This window comes from Myxine glutinosa, chromosome 4, assembly GCF_964187855.1.
Source record: "Myxine glutinosa chromosome 4, kmMyxGlut1.1, whole genome shotgun sequence".
Lineage (NCBI taxonomy): Eukaryota > Metazoa > Chordata > Myxini > Myxiniformes > Myxinidae > Myxine > Myxine glutinosa.
Genome location: NC_136264.1, coordinates 37,818,783 through 37,832,616, shown reverse-complemented (window position 1 = coordinate 37,832,616; position 13,834 = coordinate 37,818,783). Strand labels below are relative to the sequence as shown.

Sequence of the window (13,834 nt, the reverse complement as noted above, 5' to 3'; positions counted from 1 at the left end):
AAATTCACACACATAATTTGTGCAATACCTGCTAATCTACAGAAATCTGGCACATCTGAAATCGGGAATGTGGTAATTTGTAGTTTTGATTGGACGTGGTGATACGCACCAAGCTTGGTCTTGCAACGTTTGCCCGTCCAACTTTCGTTGCAGAAGCAGACGCCGGTGCCTTCAATGCCTTCATTACAAACGCCATTCTTGGTACAATCACACTCTGCATGGCAACAATAACAACAAAAAAAATACATGCCAGGAACGTTTCATTTGCACGTCATTGTCATTTGTCATTTCATATGCGCATTCATTAAGAAAAGAGGAGGGAACAAAAGACAGTAAAACAGGAAACAGCCAAGCACACAGATGGATTCAGAGAAAGGAAATATATTTTCAGGTAGAGCAAGTATAATTATTGGGAAAGTGTGCGGACAGAATCAACAAATGTCTGCATTGTTTGCTTTTTGGTCATCATTGTTCATATACATTCATTCATTCATTCATCGTTCATATACAGCATGTGGCTGCGGGTGCGCATCAGTTCTTGTAAGGGTGTGGTGATGCTGCTGATGCTGTGCCCCCTGTAGGTTTGAGCAGGAATTTGGAATTCATTCAGTGTGCCGGCGACATCTCGCTTACACTTCACAAAGGACACTGGGGGATCTTTAACGTCCACCAATTAATGTTGACAGACGGGACGCCAGGTTTAATACCATCTGAAGGATGACGCATACATTGCAAACACGGAGAAAAAGACATAAAATGTCATAGCCCCCGTGATTTTCGTAATTTTGCTGGACAGTTAAAGGCCGCCAGTCGGCCATCTTTGGTCGGATTACAAAACAAAATCTTCTGCATATGTATACTCTCATTTATTGTATTTGTGCTATGTTTGAACAAGATCGGTCCATGCATGTCCGAGAAATGTTTGGGGACACGTTTAAGAAACAAAATGGCCGCCATTCGGCCATCTTGGATCTGCTCTCGATACAAAATGACGTGCATATGAGATTGCATTTAAGAAAGCTAAGGACAGAGGTCATATCAGTACATGAGTAACAAGCAGAGGAGCTTGCATAAGGACCCTGTGAACATAGAGGAGAATAAAGAACACCCTCAGGTTACTGACTTGCACAGCTGGGTCCATAGCGTCCTGGTAGACATAGCTCACACGCTGTGCCGTTGAACCCAGGATGGCACGTACAATTTCCAGTGCCTCCCAGACCATCATTACAGCTGCCATGTCCTCTGCAGGGATTTCTTGTACCTCCTGGACATGCTGCAAAGTGAGGAGCGACAGAATGCTCAAATTTATCGAGGATGTTAAATAAACAAGACCAAAAATCTAACAGCAGCGTAGCCAGGCTTGTAATCTATTATAAACCACAAACACATATGTTTAGCTTTTTAAACAGTCGCTAATGCTGCTTATGACATCAAACAAAGAAATTTGGAGGAATCCCGATATCCGTGAGGTAAGTTTTACTTACAGAACTGAGGGAAGATCTACTGTAATCTATATACCTCACCAGGATTGGGTTAATAACATGCTATCAAAAAACCGAGGGGAATTCCTTACTTCCACGCTTGTTAGTACCGTACACCGCTTATCTTTGATTCATGAACCATACACCGCTTCAATCCATTAGCTTTGTATTCACGACATTGGAATGAAAGTGTTATGGTAATATTTACTATATTATTATTATTACTATTACGAAAACGATACAACTGAAACAATACACTACTGTATGAAGAAACATGGGCTTAATTTGTCCGAAGTGGTCCGAAGGTGAGGCATAAATCCCAAGGCTGAAACGCACCATTTTGATGGAAGAGCCGTAACGCCGATGCTTTCGATATTTGATGATCATTTTAACAAACGGTTTGTTTGTGTTTCACACAGAATGAAAACCGTAAAGGTAGAGCATGGCGATTGTGATATATGACAGGTTTGAAGATATGTTCCGCCTGCACGAAATTGGAATCAAAATGCCGGAGTGTGGAGAGTCAGCCGCCGTATCCCCGTAAAGACATCAGACGTAATCACATCACCCTGTCATGTGACCAAATCCTCAGCTCTGATTGGTATACGTTTGAGGGGACATACATACAGACGGACAAACACTGTTCTGGATGGCTTTGCCATATGGGCTATGCCGTAAAAATCGTTCAGCCATCTCTGAATAAAACGCGGACACACAACAACTGGACACACATGTAGTGAAAATGTATCAAAGTTGAACCCAGGTGTGATGCTCACTTAAACCACTGAGAGGCGTCTATAAGACCTCGGACGTCCGCGACTCCGGGCCACTCCTGCGACATTTACTCTATGACATGTAGACTCGGGTGGTACGTACATGCAGACATTCTAGGCTTGCTTGCATTGACTAATATTAACGATCCTTCCTATATGATGCCACGATCCTGATATATATTGCATGATTGTATTCTACAGGATGATGCCAGAGATCTGATTGTTATTAAACCTACCTATGGGACAAAGTTGTGGACTTGATTGATTTTCACAACACTTAATAACAATCAATCTCGCCGTCCACTCGAGAACAAGAGGCGAACATGGCGGGACACAGGATGATCCAGGTACCGATATTTGCCGCCGACCCACAAGCAGCGGATTCGGGCTCGGAGCTGACCCATTGGCTCAAGACACTGGACAATCAGTTCAAAGCCCAGGACGCCGCTGTCACGGATGAAACGAAACTAGACGTACTTCAGACTAAAGTACACCATAACGTCTACAGGGGAATCGAACAGTGTACGACATACAATGCAGCTGTGACAGAGCTGAAACGAATTTACATTAAGAAACGAAGTGTGGTTTATTCCCGGCATCTGCTCGCAACGCGGAGTCAACAGCCCACTGAGACGCTGGATCATTTCGCCCAAGAGCTGCGACGTCTACTCGCAGATAGTACTCCCGAGGTACACACTCATGAGCAAGTCCAAGATGACCTTGTCCGCGATTCTTTGTCTCTGGGATCAGCTCTTCAACCATTAGACAAGGACTTTTGGAAACAGCGGACTTGACGTTCACGGAAGCTTTACGGCTGGCGCACATACACACTGAGGCCCGGGAACAATCTAACGCCTATGACCACACACGTGTCATTGCGGGGACTTCTCAACAAGCTCGACCGGAGAGAGCTACCGCCGAGGACGCGGGAGCGGACTCTACCTCACTGCCGGAACCCCTGGCCTCTCCTGAGGAGGACCCGGAATCCGGCTTGGTGGCAGCCGCAGCGGCAGGACCAAAGCCTGGAAGAAACGCTATGTGTTACTTCTGCGGAAATCGACAACATCCCAGGTCGGTGTGTCCGGCTCGGGAAGCGATATGTCATTTGTGTTCGACAAAAGGACATTTTGCAAAAGTTTGCCGAAAAGCTGCGCGGGGCAAACAAACTCACGCGACCTTGAATGGGCTTATCGCCGAGCCAAAGGGCCGAGCACAGAGCGGGGCGCCTCACCCGGCTTTGATGAGCGGCGCACCTCCTCGTGGGCCCCTGGCTGCACGCTCGACCTTGGTGAGATTCATTGGGCCGCCAAAACAAATGGCGCAAACACGGCCGAACGCGGAGCGACCATCCTTGGCTGGTATCCGAACGTCTCATGATGGCTTTGAGACTCACCGCGTGACTCTAGCGCCATCCGAAGGCTGCTCGTACGAACTACAAGCTCTTGCTTCGGCACGGGAAACTACAGTTGGCTTCGACCCTTCTCGCGTGACACGAGCGCCATCCGCTGGCTGCTCGTACGAACTACAAGCTCCTGCTTTGGCACGGCAAACTGCAGTCGGTTTTGAAATGCGCTTGACACGAGCGCCCTCCGGAGGCTGCTCGAACGACCGGAGAACTGTAGCCGGTGTTGGATCTACATGCGAGGCGCGATCATCTCGCTCGGATGGCTCAATACCTGCCGGTCCACCCGGCCTTGCTCAGGCCATTATCCCACTTATGATCGAAGGCATTTTTGCTCGGGCTTTAATCGATACGGGGTCCACAGATAGTTATATCGATCATCGACTGGTGCAAAAACATGGATGGCAGATCCTTGGGACAAGACGTCGGATCTTTATGGCCTCCCAAGGGCCTAGGCTCAGCACAAAAGGGGAATGTCGATTGAAGCTTGTGATAAAGGGACGCATATTTCCAGATGTACATCTCATGGTCTTACCTGCATTATGTGCTGATATTTTGTTAGGACATGATTTTCTTAAGCGACAGGGACGTTTGGAAATGGAATTTGGTGGGACTGATATGCTTGCTGTGTGTGCACTCGCAGGGATGGAAATTGAGCCTCTTTCGCTGTTCCCCAACATGACCACGGACTGCACACCTGTAGCGGTAAAATCACGGCGCTACTCACGAGCAGACGCGCAATTCATTGCGGAGGAAACGGCCCAGCTCTTAAAGGAAGGTATCATAGAACCTAGCCGGTCGCCGTGGCGGGCCCAGATCTTAGTGGTGTGAAGTGAAGTGCATCGCAAACGCATGGTAATCGACTATTCGCAGATGATTAATCGATTTACACAGCTGGATGCCCACCCTCTACCGGGGATGGACGCACTGGTTCGACAGGTGGCCCAGTACTAGGTCTATAGCACTCTCGATCTGCGTAGTGCGTATCATCAGATCCCCATCTCCGGGGCCGATCGCATCTATACCGCCTTTGAATCGGGTCAAAGGTTATACCAGTTCACCCGACTACCTTTTGGGGTGACGAACGGGGTCTCCTGTTTTCAGAGGGCTATGGACGACCTCATTGCTAAGGAGAACTTGACAGATGTCTTTGTATATCTGGACAATCTTACGGTTTGCGGGCATGACCAGGGGCATCATGATGCTAATCTGAAGTGCTTCCTCGAGGTCGCGCAGAGGTATCGCCTAACCATGAATGAGGCTAAGTGTCGTTACTCCATGCGCACGATAGATCTTCTGGGGTACACCGTGACCCATGGCTCTGTTGCTCCAGATAAGGAGCGTCTGCGACCCTTGCTCGATATGGCCCCGCCCTGCGATCGAGCTTCATTGAAGCATGCTCTCGGGCTGTTCGCCCATTATTCTAAAAAAAACCAAAAAAAAAACCACCTTTAGAGGCCATTTTTCCCCGCAAGCGGGGGTTGGCCTTTTTCGGGAACTGTGGTTGTTGTTGTTTTTCGGTCCCCTTTTTGAAGCAATGTTTTACGGTCGGATGCCCTTCCTGACGCCAACCCTTTTTGCCGCCTTTAACGACAAGCAGGGAATTACCAGTGAACTGGTACTCAATTAGCCGACCTCGGAAGGATGACAGGCTGAGTCAACGCCCCTGGCGTTAATTCAGCGATTGACCGGGATTCGAACCCAGGATCCTAGGATCCTAAGCCGGCACCCTAGCCGCTAGCCCAACACCATTATTCTAAGTGGGTGCAAAATTTATCCGCAAAACTCCACCCACTTGTGGCCTGCGAAGCATTCCCCATGAGCCCTGCCACCATGGCTGCTTTTCGGGGCCTTAAGTCCGACATCGCTGGCGCCGCTGTGGCAACGATCGACGAGCGCAAATCTTTCGTCTTGGAAAGTGATGCCTCGGATCATGCGATAGCGGCGACTCTCTCCCGGGGGGGGGGGGGGGGCGCCCTGTGGCTTTCTTTTCGCGGACTCTCACCTCCGCTGAGCGGAGGCATTCGTCTGTCGAAAAGGAAGCGTACGCGATCGTCGAGTCGATTCGGCGTTGGCGTCCGTACTTGCTCGGACGATGCTTCCAAATCATCACGGACCAACAGAGCGTTGCGTTTATGTACGACACCTTACATGCTCAACGCATTAAGAATGAGAAAATCACTCACTGGCGTATCGAACTCGCCGACTTCTGCTACACCATCAAATATCGCCCGGGGAGGGATAACCTGGTCGCCGACGCCTTATCGAGGCCGGCTACGTGTGCTGGTCTCATATCTTTGGAGGGTTTGCGCGCTTTGCACAACACTATGTGTCATCCTGGGGTGACGCGTTTCGCTCATTTTGTGCGTCGTGGTAACCTGCCGTACTCGGTTGAGGATGTCCGCCGGGTCTGTCACGACTGCGCTGTATGTGCGGAACTCAAACCGCGTTTTTACAACCCTCCCATGGGGACGCTGGTCAGGGCTACTAGACCGTGGGAGAGATTGGCGATGGATTTCAAAGGGCAGCTGCCGGTGTCGAGTAACTCTCGTTATCTGCTCACGATCGTTGATGAGTACTCGCGATTCCCTTTTGCTTTCACGTGCGCAGATATGACGGCTGCCACAGTCATACGGTGCCTGCAGAACTTGTTTTCTATGTTTGGGTATCCGGCATACGTGCATACAGATCGGGGTGCGGTGTTCCTGTCCCAGGAAGTGAGGAGCTTCCTGCTCCAGAATAATGTCGCTTCTAGCTATACCACCCCATACAGACCACAGGCGAATGGGCAGGTCGAACGCTTCAATGGGATTATATGGAGGGCCATCATGCTAAGCCTCAGGACCCCTCCGCCAGGGCCTAGATAAATGGGCTTGGTCACTACCTGCGGCGCTGAACTCGATCAGGGCTCTACTATGTACGGCCACCAACCAGACTCCTCATGAACAGTTGTTCCACCACCCAAGAAGCTCGGGTAGTATCCGATCTTTACCTAGTTGGCTCGCTGAGCCAGGGCCGGCCTACCTCAAACGTGCGGTTCGCACGAGCAAGTACGATCCCTTAGTGGATAAGGTGCAGGTACTCCAGGCTAATCCTGAGCATGCTCGTGTAATGACGGCAGATGGACGTGAGTCCACAGTCTCCGTACGCCATCTCGCCCCATGTGGGGTCATCGACGAACCGATTTACGAGTGTATGGACTCTCCCGATGCTCCGCCTATGGAGCATCTGCCATCCCTCCCGTTGCCAGAGACACCCCTGCCTGAAGGCACTGTGGTGCCCCCTCCGACGCCTGCCTCCAGCGGCTACTCTGATGCAGGGGACTCCGGGCTTGGGGATGTCGTACCCGGTAGTTTCCGGACCCGTGCTGGCAGGGCAATTCGCCGCCCTGACCGCTACGGATGGACCGACTGACATGGACTGACAACACTAATCAATTAATGCTGACGCATGCTTGCTTCCTGCCTAGCGGCAGTGTAGTTCTAACGGCGGGGAGAATGTAGTGAAAATGTATCAAAGTTGAACCCAGGTGTGATGCTCACTTAAACCACTGAGAGGCATCTATAAGACCTCGGACGTCCGCGACTCCGGGCCACTCCTGCGACATTTACTCTATGACATGTAGACTCGGATGGTACGTACATGCAGACATTCTAGGCTTGCTTGCATTGACTAATATTAACGATCCTTCCTATATGATGCCACGATCCTGATATATATTGCATGATTGTATTCTACAGGATGATGCCAGAGATCTGATTGTTATTAAACCTACCTATGGGACAAAGTTGTGGACTTGATTGATTTTCAACACACACACACACACACACACACACACACACACACACACACACACACACACACACACACACACACACACACACACACACACACACACACACACACACACACACACCTCGCGTTTATATATATATATATATATATATATATATATCTATCTATCTATAATTCCAGCAATCTCTGTGTGTGTGTGTGTGTGTCTGTGTGTGTGTGTGTGTGTGTGTCTGTGTGTGTGTTTGTTTGTCTGTGACCGCTGTTTCTCGACAACCACGGGTCCGATATACTTTAAACTTGCCAGGTATATTGCTGGGGACCCGAGGATGTGCCTTTTCAAGGTTTCATATTAATCGGACAATTACTTACCGAGCTATGTCCAAAAAACGATTCAACCAATCAGAGAGCAGCGAGCTATCGCGTGTGCCGAACGTGGCGAACACACTCTGCCTCGGACGGCACATTTGAGAGCGTATTCATTTATTTCACGTTGGCAAACTATGTTGCCGCTATGTTGGCGTTAAACTATGTTTTAAAACTAATTAAAACCATTTCATGTAAATAGAGGGGGGGGGGGGGATTGTCACTGTACTCGCAAGCCGTTCGCCGTTCGCTTTGGCGTTGCGAATGGACCAAAACATTTCATGAACCAAACCATTTCATGTAAAGCGTTCGCCGTTCGCTTTGGCGTTGCGAATGGACCAAAACATTTCATGGACCAAACCATTTCATGTAAATAGAGGGGGGGGGGGGGATATAATTTTAGATATATATATAGTACGGGCATGCCCTAGTATATATAACGTCCATAAACCTCGTATTGGATTTCCAACATGTTGGTTCGATCTGTGAATTTCAAACTCAACGAGAAACTATTTATTCAAACTTGAGCAGACAATCCTTCTTCTTCTTCAACCCCACCCTCCCACTTTCTTCAACCCCGCCTGTGTTGGTGCTAAGTGCGGTGTTTATTCGTGTATGTATAGATTACCACAACAAATTAACCAGCAGGATCGATGTGAAGGTTTCCGTAGCTGAGAAATCTCCAAGTTATAATCCCCGAGTTATGAAGGTCAACTAATTGGGAGGATTACAATTGAAGTGATGCCAGCTTGGGTTTATTTAAGTGGTGAGTTAAGTTGATGCCATTTAGGGTAGGGGTCTTAAAGAGTCTTTGGGGACTTATGGGTCTTCCAGGTCTAAAAGAGTATTTGGGATCTTAAGTGTCTTCGGGTTCTTAACGGCCCTAAAGGGTCTTCAACGGTCTGAGGGATCTTTGGGGTTTTAAGGGTTTTTGGGTTCCATTGGGTCTTTGGGGTATTTGGGGTTTTAAAGAATCTTTAATAGTGTTATGGGTTTTGGCGTCCTTGGGGTATTAAGGGATCCAATCTCCCAAGCATGTATAAAGCCTTCTAAATTACTTAGATTACTAAAAAGTGCGCTAAAAGTATTGCTTGCCTGATCACTAAAAATGCTTTTAGCAGGTCCGTTATTACTGATTGGTCAGGTACAGGTTAGGCAGGTTCTGCATCGAGTTGCACTGTGCTGTGTAATGAATGCTCATGGTTGTCCACACTCTTAGCTTGTGGCATCTTAAGTACTCAATGTGACTCGGTCAAATCAGATTCAAATATACATAACAATTCGACAATCCCAGATTACTCTTGATATTTGTGATTTCAAACGTATGAAACTAACAAGAAAATTACTCATTATTTATGTTTAACTATATATAAAAGGAGCCGTGCAAGCATCCGTGCGAAACCGTCCATTGGTTGGACAGTTTGCCTGACTCCGCTCCCACAATTTCTATATTTTACGCTTTAGAACTCTTTAGAACTTACTTTTTAGAACCCTTTAGAACCTTATAATTTACCCTTTGGAACCGTCTAGAATTACCCTTTGAAACTCCTTCGCATTTGAACCCTTTAGAACCCCATAACATTTATCCTTTCGAACCCTCTCTCTGAAGCGGGGCTTTTACTGCGGAGATTATGCAGATTTGCTGTTATTTCTGACTATTTTCTCTTAAAATTGTGATGAGTTTCTGTGAAGTCGGGGGGAGCATGATAGAGGAGCAGAAAGTGTTAACTATTCCAGTGTTTCGACAGTGGGAATGCCCGCTTACTTTTATGAGTGGGAGGAGAATGAGAGTAAAGATGGACCAACTTTTGAAGGGGGAGGTTGAGGCTTTGGGGTTGAGGAGGGGGGGGGGGGGAGGTGGGAGAGCAAAAATGGAACAGAGGAGGCCAGAGAAGATCTTTTTTTGAAGAGTTGTCAGAAATGCATGTGTAACTTTACCCACAGTAAAAATGTGATTGTGCGTGTTTGTGTGTGTGTGTAGAGGGGAGACGCAATAATGTTCTCGTTACTGTTCAAAAGTACCCTGCCCTTCCCTCATACAAGCATTATACCTCTTACATTCAACCAAAGCCAAGTTTACTTCACCCCAATAAATGTTCAAAATGAAGATGAACTCTCACCGTGACAGTCTTTGCCATAGAATCCTTTGCAGCACTGGGCTTTGTGAACAGACAGGTCACAAATCCGCTGGCAGCCCTTAACAGGAATGAAGTAGAATTTACTTCTGCAAGATTGTACGGCCTGCAGACAAACGTGCAAGTTGTTGTTCCACATAGCCAACAACTCATGATCAAATGCTTGCTGTTGTACTATGTCCATTTACTGATGAGCCATCACAATTACAATAGAGAAAACACACCATGCTGCAGTGAGGACACTGGACTGACGTCTCAGATACTTTGTGGGTAAATGCGGCTGAATGTAGAATCGTTAAGGGATGTATGAGAAGTTTCTGGAACAGCATGAGCTAATCTCAGGAGAACTTGTAGCATGTTGCTGTTGTGTTGGTAATAAAAACCCAGCTGGTTTATGAATGGCTTTCAAGGTAGGAATGTGTAACCTGCCTGTCTTATCCGATGTGATTTGCAGGTGACATGAGTCTACACTTCATTGTTGATGTAAATTGCCTCTTGGTCGCTTGGGAAGGGTACTTCTTCTTCGTTTGTATGCAGCACGAGCCTGTAGAGTAGCATCATTGGCTGAGGGAGTAGCTGTGCTGCTGATGCAGTGCCCCCTGCTGATCATGGCAGGAATTTGTAATTTGTTCATGGTGCCGGCGATAGCTCGCCTAATCTTGGCGAAGACCACCATGGGATCTTTAACGTGCATCCATGAATGCAGGCAGACGGGACGCTCGTTTAACATCATCTGAGGGATTGCACACACTGATAAATCACCCTGCCTGTGAAACATCAGGACTGCAGTTTAATAGCTGGGTTGGGATTCAAACCCAGGCTAGACCCATAGGCTATGTGGCTTTGGCCTCACATGGAGGTGTGAGGGGAGGGTGGGGGTGAGGGGGGGTGGGGAGTGTGGGGGGGGGGGGGGGAGGGGAGGGTTGGGGTGAGGGGGGGTGGGGAGTGTGGGGGGGGGGGGGAGGAGAGTGTGGGGGGGGGGGGGGTTGGAGGGTTGGGGGCATAAGTTTGTTTTATAAATGTCTACCATGTTGTAACACCACATGGTGGTGGTGGCAGGGGGTATTACAATTTCCTTCGTTACCTGGGCAACACTGATGTTACAGCACTCTTTGTACAGGTAAATTTGTCCTCCTTCCCTTCCCTCCCCTCCCCAAAACCGGAGGAGGATGTCAAAGCTCCCCCAAATATATCATACATCTCTACCCTCCCTTCTCCTCCCTTCCCCTCACTTTCCCTTCCCCTCCCCCCTCCTCTCTCTCATCCCGACCCCTCCCTTTCCCTCTCCCTTCCCCTGCCTATCGCTTCCCCCCCCCCCCCTCACTTCCCTCTCCCTTTCCTTTCCCCTACCTTTCCCCCCTTCCCTCCTTCTCCCCCATTCCTCTCCCAATCCCTCCCCAGGCAATGCTGGGTACTTCAGGTAGTTTAATATTATCTTTGAAATAATAGTTCTTCATGCCATTAGCAAAGGTAATCCTCTGTTTCAAGGCAAGTGGAAATTACATGATAATCCCAATTCGGTGTTTGTTTCGACACTTAAAACATTTAACAAGTTAAATTTTTTTTTTTTCCAAAAGTTCCAAAAACTCAGGATTTCTTGATCTGATCATGATTGATTATTCACTTTACTTCATTAAATACGGATAAATACCACCAAAAAACACAAAACCAGCCTATGCCATTCAACTGCAGGAGGAAAGTCCACTCTCCACTAATGTTGGCGTATTTGGCAAACCGATCGCCATGCTTGCAAAGGGAGTCTTGGTGGGAGTGAAGAGCAATGGGAATCGAACCCGCAGCAGCCAGTGGAGAAAGTATTTTCACTCTTCGACCCAAAAACAAGCTCCAGAAAAATATCGTGAAACATTAATAACTAGATGGTATTCTTAGAATACTTACCCTGCACAGTCAACTTGGTGCGAGCAAACTCTTCTGTTTTTGAACGTTTTTTTTTCTTTGATGCAATAAGGCTGTCAGACCACGTGGGCGATTACAGCATAAATTAAAATTCTCGAATATAATTGTTGCATAGATTACGCTCAATAAATTTCAAACTGATCAGACTAAGCATTGTCCACGTCAAATTATGTCATAATTATGACACCAATGACGTCATCGTTAACAACACCAATTCCCCATGTGGAGTTCTTTACAATGAGCCACGTTTCCATTTTTTCCATGGAGCGGTTTTTTGAGATTATAGAGGTGTAACGTTTTTCAGTTTTTCCAAGATAGCGCCTGTACCACGTGACCTATTACATCATAATTATTAAAATATTCTACAGGAGGAGGGGCTTCTACAGTGACAATTTGGTGTCCATCAGCCCAACAGTTGCAGAGAAAAAAACTTTTCATACTGATCGGATGAAGCGTTATACTTGTCGAATTATGACGTCATATCGAAGGCACCAATGCCATCATCACTAATATATCTTATTCCCTATGGGGAGTACTTGACAATGAGCCATGTTTCAACTTTTTCCATTCAGCAGTTTGGGAGATATAGAGGTGTAGCGTTTTTCCAAGATGGCGTCTGTACCACATGACCTATGACGTCATAATTACGATTAAAATATTCTACAGGAGGAGGCGCTCCTATATTCTACAGGCGGAGGCGCTCCTATGGTAAAATTTCGTGTCATTCGGACCAACGGTTACGAAGAAAATGAATTTTGAAAATGCAGACACGTACGCACGCCACATGTTCGCACCCGAATGCCAAACCCTGCTTTTCGCTTCGCGAGGGCAGGGTAACTAGAACGTCACTCGGTAGAGCATATACCTCTGCCAGGCTTAACAGTTTACGTTTTGTATCCCACTGATAGGCTGGATCTGGATTCGGACCTGAACAAAAATCTAATCAGCTTGTTAACATCACCAAACCAACTCATTCACCTAGTTTAATTATAATCTGTCAATAACTTTTTGAGATATCGTTTTTTGCCCTATATTTTAATGTTGAAGGATCACTTTAAAAATCTGGCATCCACATCTTCACCAAAATTTAATCGATCCGTCCTTGTCACACACTCAACCTGCCCACCAAATTTCATCTGAATCACTCCGTAACTTTTTGAGATATCCTACACAAACAATTAGACTGGTCGGATTTTTGGGAAAACACACTTCTAGAGGCATTTTTGGGGAAAAGCTGACATACCACTTTTTTCTATCATAATTAGGGTATGCTGAGTTCATTTTTTGCTGTCTGTCATCCTCTCCTGTGAAGCTAAATTCCTCAAAATGGCCAAAAACAAAATGGCCGCCAAAATGCTGGCACCAGATGAGCTCGGTGGCAATGCAACCATTATTTTTGATGCACAAGCCTTGGTGATTGCCATTGGGAAGCCACACGGACTTTCTACATTTGGAGATCTGGCTGATGTCTTCAAAAACACTGTCCTTCAGATAGGATATTTGTTTGACCGCATTGATGTTGCATTCGACAGATATTATAAGGTGTCCATTAAATCCGGGACGAGGAAGAGGCGTGCCAAGGGCATCAGACCCATACGAAGAGTCATTGACAGCCATGAGGTGCCCTTGCCAGCTGACTGGAGTAATTTCCTGGCCTTAGGGGAAAACAAGGCAGACCTGGCACGATTTCTTTCTGAACATAATATGGTAAGGCATGATCAGCATGACAAAACCATCGTTGTGGCTGGTGGATTCACTGATGAAGAGAGGGTTGAATCAAACAACCCGGATGTGGACACATCCCTGCTTGAAGCTCGGCATGAAGAGGCTGATACCCGTATTATTTTACATTGTGTTAAAAACCAAGCTGACAGAATAGTGGTTCAAGCCAGGGATACTGACATTCTGGTTCTCCTTCTGGCTCACTTCCCTCGAATATCTTGCACAAAACTCTGACTCAAAGCGGGC

The 13,834-nt window shown here is 47.2% G+C and overlaps 1 protein-coding gene across 1 annotated transcript in view; it reads right to left on the bottom strand.

Moving 5' to 3' along the window:
- STAB2 (stabilin 2) overlaps positions 1–13,834 on the bottom strand; it is a 290,004-nt gene that overhangs the window by 46,794 nt on the left and 229,376 nt on the right. Inside the window, exons 55-57 of the mRNA XM_078775203.1 lie at positions 9,935–10,055; positions 1,124–1,273; positions 110–214 (exon numbers count right to left, since the gene is read on the bottom strand). Coding sequence (XP_078631329.1) covers positions 110–214; positions 1,124–1,273; positions 9,935–10,055 — 376 coding nt within the window. The remainder of the gene's footprint in view (positions 1–109; positions 215–1,123; positions 1,274–9,934; positions 10,056–13,834) is intronic.